At 36.6% G+C, this 7500-nt stretch overlaps 1 protein-coding gene across 1 annotated transcript; it reads left to right on the top strand.

Annotated features, from left to right (window-relative positions):
* Positions 1-2352: 2352 nt before the first annotated feature.
* On the top strand, positions 2353-7089 carry LOC137640722 (uncharacterized). The gene is made up of 3 exons (XM_068373205.1): positions 2353-2472; positions 3989-4085; positions 5123-7089. Exons 1-3 carry the CDS (start codon positions 2362-2364, stop codon positions 6262-6264), a joined length of 1350 nt encoding a protein of 449 aa, XP_068229306.1. The 5' UTR covers positions 2353-2361; the 3' UTR covers positions 6265-7089.
* Positions 7090-7500: the final 411 nt, after the last annotated feature.

Below are 7500 nucleotides of genomic sequence, written 5' to 3' on the forward strand. Positions count from 1 at the left end.
TGTAGCTACTAGCGTTTATTATTGTTACTGCGAATGTTAATAATGATGATAACATGATTATCTACACATTTAAATGAAATACATAAAACTATCAATAATTAAAACTGAATAAAAAAAGCTTATATAGCATTTTTGTTTTATACACACTACCATATATGATTTTACTAGTGTACGCAACCCGTCAAAAATGATGGCTAAAAATTCAGATAGATATGCACACACATGCACAGTCAACCCTCTCTCACCCTGGTATGACTACTTCCTCTCAAATCTACCTGAGCGGGAGCGAAGAGATTATGTATGTATATATATACAGTATATATATATATATATATACACATATATATATATATATATATATATGTATCTATATATATATCTATATACATATATATATATATATATATATTTACATTTATATATGTATATGTATATATACATATATATATATATATATATATATGTATGCATAAATCAGACACTTACTCATTATATAGGAGAGATTACAAGTGTATAAAAATAAATTTATCAGATATTTCAACGCTGGTAGAGAGAGAGAGAGAGAGAGAGAGAGAGAGAGAGAGTTGCAGGCGTGTTGACAGGTTTAACAGGTACCGTTATATCACAGGGACCACCCAGGTCACTATCAGATCGCCAAAGCCTCATCTTACTTTTCCTTTCTCTCTCCTTCTCCTCCTCTTCCTCATTCTTCTTAGTACTCCTTCCTCCTCTTACGCCCTCCTCTTATCCTTCCTTCACTTATTCCTTCTTCCTCTTATTATTTCCCCCCTCTTTCCTCCCCTTTGTCCTTTCTTCTCCTACTCTTTCCTTCTATGTTCTTCCTTCTCTAACTCCTTACTTCTCTTACTCCTTTCTCCTCTTACCCTTTCCCTCACTTTACTGCCTACTCTTATTCTTTCCTTCTCTTTCCTTCCTCTTGTTCTTTCTTTTCCTACTGTTTCCATCTATTTTCTTCCTTCTCTTACTCCTTACTTCTCTTACTCCTTAATTCTTTTACTCCATACTTTTCTTACTCCTTACTTCTCTTACTCCTTACTTCTCTTACTCCTTTCTCCTCTTACTCTTTCCCTCACTTTCCTGCCTACACTTGTTCTTTCCTTCTCTTTCCTTTCTCTTGTTCTTTCTTCTCCTACACTTTCCTTCTATTTTCTTCCTTCTCTTACTCCTTCCTTTTCTTATTCCTTACTTCGCTTAATCCTGTCTTCTCTTACTCCTTTCTCCTCTTGCACTTTCCCTCACTCTCCTCCCTACTATTATTCTTTCCTTCTCTTTCCTTCCTCTTGTTCTTTCTTCTCCTACTCTCTCCTTCTATTTTCTTCCTTCTCTTACTCCTTCCTCTTATTCCTTACTTCGCTTAATCCTTCCTTCTCTTACTCCTTCCTCCTCTTACTCTTTCTTTCTGTTGCCCTCCTGTTCTCCTTCTTCCTCTTACTCCCTTTATTACTCATTCCTCTTACTCTTCCCCTTGTCTTTCCTTCTTCTTCTCCTTCCTCTATTACTCTTTCTCTTTCCTACCTTTTCTCCTTCATCCTGTTAATCTTTCCCTCTCTATCCTTCTTCTTCATCTTCCCCCTCTAACTCTTTCTTCTTACTCCTTCCTCTTCTCTTCTTCCACCTCTTACTCCTTCCTTCTCTTTCCCTCCTTTCCTTGCATATATTCCTCCTTTATCTAGATTTTCCTCCGTTCTAGAAACTCTCTCTCTCTCTCTCTCTCTCTCTCTCTCTCTCTCTCTCTCCTTTTGGACTGGTTATTTTTTATATTTCTTTGACATTTCAATTTGTTCCTTTAATCATATTCTATTTCTTTTTTATTTTTTCCTCAAAAAGTAACTGAAATAACTTCATATCTCTATACAATCGTTTTTTTTTTTTTACACATGCTACATTGCTTCCCTAAACAGAAATTTTACTTTTTTTCCTTGTTGGAGTCCTTGGGGTTATAGCATCCTGCTTTTTCAACTAGGGTTGTAGCTTAACTAGTAGCAATAATAATAATAATAATAATAATAATAATAATAATAATAATAATAATAATAATAATAATAATAATAATAATATTAATTTTAATATTAATAATAATAATAATAATAATAATAATAATAATAAAAATAATAATAATTATAATAATACCAATAACAGCAACAACAACAACAACAACAACAATAATAATAATAATAATAATAATAATAATAATAATAATAATGATGATGATAATGATGATACCAACAACAACAACAACAACAATAATAATAATAATAATAATAATAACATGGGTCCCAACATCCAAAAACATTTTACACCTTTATAAATAAAGATTTTTTCCTTCCACAGGCGTCAGCAATGCTGCGTAAATACAGCCGCTTGCGTAGGCCCGGAGGCCTCCGAAGGGAATACAAGAAGCTACGGTCCCTCCTTCCAGGGGCAACTCGATCACGCCACCTCAGGAAGAAGGTAAGATGCCCTATGGGAGACATACCTTCATGAATGCAAAATGGCTTGTTGGTACATTGCATGAAGAAAGCGAATTGTTTATTGTAACAGAGGAAAGGTAGTTTAAAGGTTTAAAGACTGCTCATGAACGTCAGAGTCAAGGGACATTGACAATTCCCTAGCAGGACAATGCCTAAAGACTGACCATATATATATATATATATATGTTTATATATATATATATATATATATATGATCAACGTCCCAGGTCCCTTTCCATCCAAGCTAGGGCCAGGAAGGGCCGGGCAATGGCTGCTGATGACTCAGCAGGTAGACCTCTTGGCTCCCCCAAACCATCTATTCTTATCTCACAAGAATGGTGAGGTTGCAGACACTAAAGAAACTATTGAACTTGAGCAGGACTCGAACCCTAGTCTGTCAGAACGCCAGGGAGGGACGTTTCCATTACAGTGGTTTTGGTACAAGGTCTTGAGAAGGTTAGACGATGTATTGGTGCAACGTTATGAGAAAGCTAGTGGGAGATTCTTTAAGAGGTTTATATGACTCACTGACGAAAGCCTCCAAGAGGTATAGTGGAGATAAGTTGCCCCAAGTAAGGTTTTGGAAAAGCAGACTTGACGTGCGAATGTGTGCTTCTTTGCGTGATTTGCTTTAGCTAAGAACATTCCTACAATGAGCTAAAGAACTTATATATACACAAGGAGTCTTTCCAGTAAGATTCATGTAAAGTGCTGATAAGACCCCAGTCTCCCATTACGCATTCTATCTCAGGAAAGAATCCACCGCATGCTCTCATATAAACGTCCTATATCAAAAGTCATTGCTGGATCCAGCGCCGTTAACATGCTAATGAACAACCAGGTTCTCGGCGAGAAGAAAATGCACCTCAAGCAACACACCTTCTGCGCCATATTTGGCTAAAGATGCGAGCTCGTTGGAACGTTCTCTTTATTATGAAGAGTTTTAAACCTGCCTAGAGCCGTAGAAGGTCTGGAAGTCTTCAATCTCCAGATGTCTGTCTGTGTGAGGTGGCGTTGTCCGCATGATTGATTGATAGACTCGGTACCATGACTGAGAGAGAGAGAGAGAGAGAGAGAGAGAGAGAGAGAGAGAGAGAGAGAGAGAGAGGAGAGAGAGAGAGTGAACCAATTCTTCATATTCATTTTCTTGTTTTAGATGTATGACTGAATCATCAAAAGACATCGTTTCTGAGAGAGAGAGAGAGAGAGAGAGAGAGAGAGAGAGAGAGAGAGAGATGCTGTCTAGTTGAGAGGTTTAATTTAGTATAGTTGTTATTGTTATAAAAATATATTGATATTTACGAATTGTAATTTAGAATTTTAAAGCAGCAACAGAAGAGAGAGAGAGAGAGAGAGAGAGAGAGAGAGAGGAGAGAGAGAGAGAGAGAGAGAGAGAGAGAGAGAGGAGAACCAATTCTTCATATTAATTTTCTTGTTTTAGATGTATGACTGAATCATTGAAAGACATCGTTTCTAAAGTAATTTATCCCCTACAGGTTGGTGTTGTGGAAGCAGCTTACCAATACATTTGTCAACTTCAGGCAGCTCTTCTAGACAAGTTTTCTACCAAAGGTGTACCTGAAGATTTGGCAGGTAATACTTGTATTCGTTTGATAAATTCCTAACTTATATGTCCTATTTCATACTCAACTTTAAATCTTTCATTTCATTTGACAAATTTCTAACTTATGAAATGTGTCCTATCTCATATTCAGCTTTAAAACTTGTATTCATTTGACAAAGTCCTAACTTATGAAATGTGTCCTATCTCACATTCAGCTTTAAAACTTTTCTTCATTTGACAAATTCCTAACTTATATAATGTGCCTTATTTCATATTCAGCTTTAAAACTTGTCTTTATTTGACAAATTCCTAACTTATGAAATGTATCCTATTTCATATTCAGCTTTAAAACTTGTCTTTATTTGACAAATTCCTAACTTATGAAATGTGTCCTATTTCATACTCAGCTTTAAAACTTGTATTTATTTGACAAATTCACAACTTATGAAATGTGTCCTATTCCATATTCAGCTTTAAAACTTATAAATTCCTAACTTATGAAATGTGTCCTATCTCATATTCAGCTTTAAAACTTGTCTTTATTTGACAAATTCCTAACTTATGAAAATTATCCCATTCTATATTTAGCTTTAAAACTTATAAATTCCTAACTTATGAAATGTGTCCTATTTCATAATCAGCTTTAAGACTTGTCTTTATTTGACAAATTCCTAACTTATGAAATGTGTCCTATATCATATTTAGCTTTAAAACTTATAAATTCCTAACTTATGAAATGTGTCCTATTTCATATTCAGATTTAAAACTTGTATTAATTTGACAAATTCCTAACTTATGAAATGTTCTCTATCTCATATTCAGCTTTAAGACTTGTATTAATTTGACAAATTCCTAACTTAAGAAATGTATCCTATTTCATATTCAGCTTTAAAACTTATACATTCCTAACTTATGAATGTGTCCTATATCATATTCAGCTTTAAAACTTGCTTTATTTGACAAATTCCTAACTTATGAAATGTATCCTATTCCATATTCAGCTTTAAAACAATTAGTTTATTCTAGTTTTCTTAAACTGTAAACTAAATTCCCGATCAAATTGCAGGTATCGTGAGAGGCAAGGTGGCAACGGCATCCGACATCCAAACACTGGCCCTCCATTTAATCAACAACTCCCCTTCAATGGGCAATAACAACAACAACAATAACAACAACTTCTTGCGATCTAATTATGCAAACGCAAACATCTCTTCTATAAGACCACATCTCATCCCTCGCTTTACGCAGCAAAGTAACCTTCGTCTACCGCAATTAAGCAGTAATGATATACATGAAACGGAATTGCCTTCGGTGCCAAATTCATCTCTACCCACAGAAGACGTGACGATGAACCCATCTATTGAAGAAGATGTTCGACAAGAATGTCCTTCATCGACAAGAGTCGCAGAATTAAAAGGATGTCGACAAGAATGTCCCTCATCGACAACAGTCGCAGAATTAAAATTATGTCGACAAGAATGTCCTTCCTCAGCAACAGTCGCAGAATTCAAAGGATGTCGACAAGAATGTCCTTCATCGACAACAGTCGCAGAATTCAAAGGATGTCGACGAGAATGTCCTTCCTCTGCTACAGTCGCAGAATTCAAAGGTTGTCGACGAGAATGTCCTTCCTCAGGAACAATCGCAGAATTCAAAGGATGTCGACAAGAATGTCCTTCCTCGGTAACAGTCGCAGAATTCAAAGGATGTCGACAAGAATCTCCTTCCTCGCCAACAGTCGCAGAATTAAAAGGATTTCGACAAGAATGTCCTTCCTCAGCAACAGTCGCAGAATTCAAAGGATGTCGACAAGAATGTCCTTCTTCAGCAACAGTCACAGAATTCAAAGGATGTCGACAAGAATGTCCTTCTTCAGCAACAGTCGCAGAATTCAAAGGATCTCGACAAGAATGTCCTTCTTCAGCAACAGTCGCAGAATTCAAAGGATGTCCACAAGAATGTCCTTCCTCAGGAACACTCGCAGAATTCAAAGGATGTTTCAACATCTCGTCTTTGTGTGATAACAACGCTTGCGTATCTACAGACTATAGTATTCACCCAGTGGATGGCGAGGTGCCATTGTTATCCAGAACTATTTCCGACATATCCTTGTCCATGGAAGAAGAAACAACGATGACGACCTGTGATTCCCTCCCCAGTGGTTCTTCGAAACTGTTGTGTCCTACGTCGCCTACGATAGAAAAATAATAATAAAAAAATCACGCTTTTTCGTCCCATATCTTCCGTATATGAGTGTGATCTCCATTTAATATAGTTCGTATTTTTTCCCATAGCTTGAAATGTAGACTGGATATTTTGATGTACAGTATTAATATAGCTGTACATACAATACAGCGTACACTAACTATAATGAAACAAACTTGCATTGCTTTGAGATGTGGTGGAAATAATACGATGAAAATCATAAATTATTTTAGAAGGATAAACTTATGTTTAATGTGTTTTTGAAAGACTTTAGATTTCGCATCTTACAAAGCAGTCACTTAATTTTCCAAAGGATGTGAAGTCTTCTAATGCAGATGTAAAAAAAGTAATGTATTTTTTTTTTCTTTTGTAAGATGCATACGGTTTTTATTCAAAATACATTCAAAGTGCTCCTGTAGCTGCTTATTAAACCAGCGCATAGAAAAAAAAAAACTTATTAATGATTTAAGCTGATCAGCGAACAATGTTGACAAAAGAATTCTAAGTCAGTGACCATTGATTCTGCGACCTCTTATATTCCTCTCAATCAATCAATAGCTGAGGACGTTCATCGTCTTTAGAAATGGCCAACCAACACTTCTGAAGGCAGTCGATACAAGTGTTTCGAACTATGATGAAAATCGTTTATAATGTTAATTTCTTGTGATATTGACTTGGGCTGGTAAGCGCTAGTGCTCCAGACCCCTTCCAGGTTTTAAAGGTTTGAAGGCCTGTCATGAATGGCACATGCAAGAGACAGTGACAATACCCTATAGTCCATTTCTTTTAGCGATGCATATTTGCACCGACTCGCGGCGGTACCCTTTTAGCTCGGAAAAGTTTCCGGATCGCTGATTGGTTAGAATTATCTTGTCCAACCAATCAGCGATCCGGAAACTTTTCCGAGCTAAAAGGGCACCTATGCGAGTCGGTGCATATATGCATCGCTAAAAGAAATGGACTATAGGTAGCATCACAGTGTCCTAGTGGCTGACCATATATACATATAATTAGCACCCAAGCCCCCTCTACACCCAAGCAAGGACCAGGGAGAGCTAGGATATGGTTACTGATTGCTCAGCAGGTAGACTTATAGGCTTCCCAAACCCATAATCCTTAGCTCACAAGGATAGTAAGGTTGCAGACACTACAAGAAACTACTAAGTTTGAGCGCATCTTTAACCCCCGTCCAGCTGATCGATAGGCAGAAGAGGTTCCAATAGGCCACCACAGGTAGAA

Source organism: Palaemon carinicauda, chromosome 5, assembly GCF_036898095.1.
Source record: "Palaemon carinicauda isolate YSFRI2023 chromosome 5, ASM3689809v2, whole genome shotgun sequence".
Lineage (NCBI taxonomy): Eukaryota > Metazoa > Arthropoda > Malacostraca > Decapoda > Palaemonidae > Palaemon > Palaemon carinicauda.

Excerpts from the sequence above, each read along its gene's own strand:
- LOC137640722 (XM_068373205.1), top strand. The coding sequence starts at position 2,362 with ATGCTGCGTAAATACAGCCGCTTGCGTAGGCCCGGAGGCCTCCGAAGG. Across the intron at positions 2,473-3,988 it reads CACGCCACCTCAGGAAGAAG|GTTGGTGTTGTGGAAGCAGC; the intron begins GTAAGATGCCCT and ends TATCCCCTACAG. Across the intron at positions 4,086-5,122 it reads TGTACCTGAAGATTTGGCAG|GTATCGTGAGAGGCAAGGTG; the intron begins GTAATACTTGTA and ends ATCAAATTGCAG.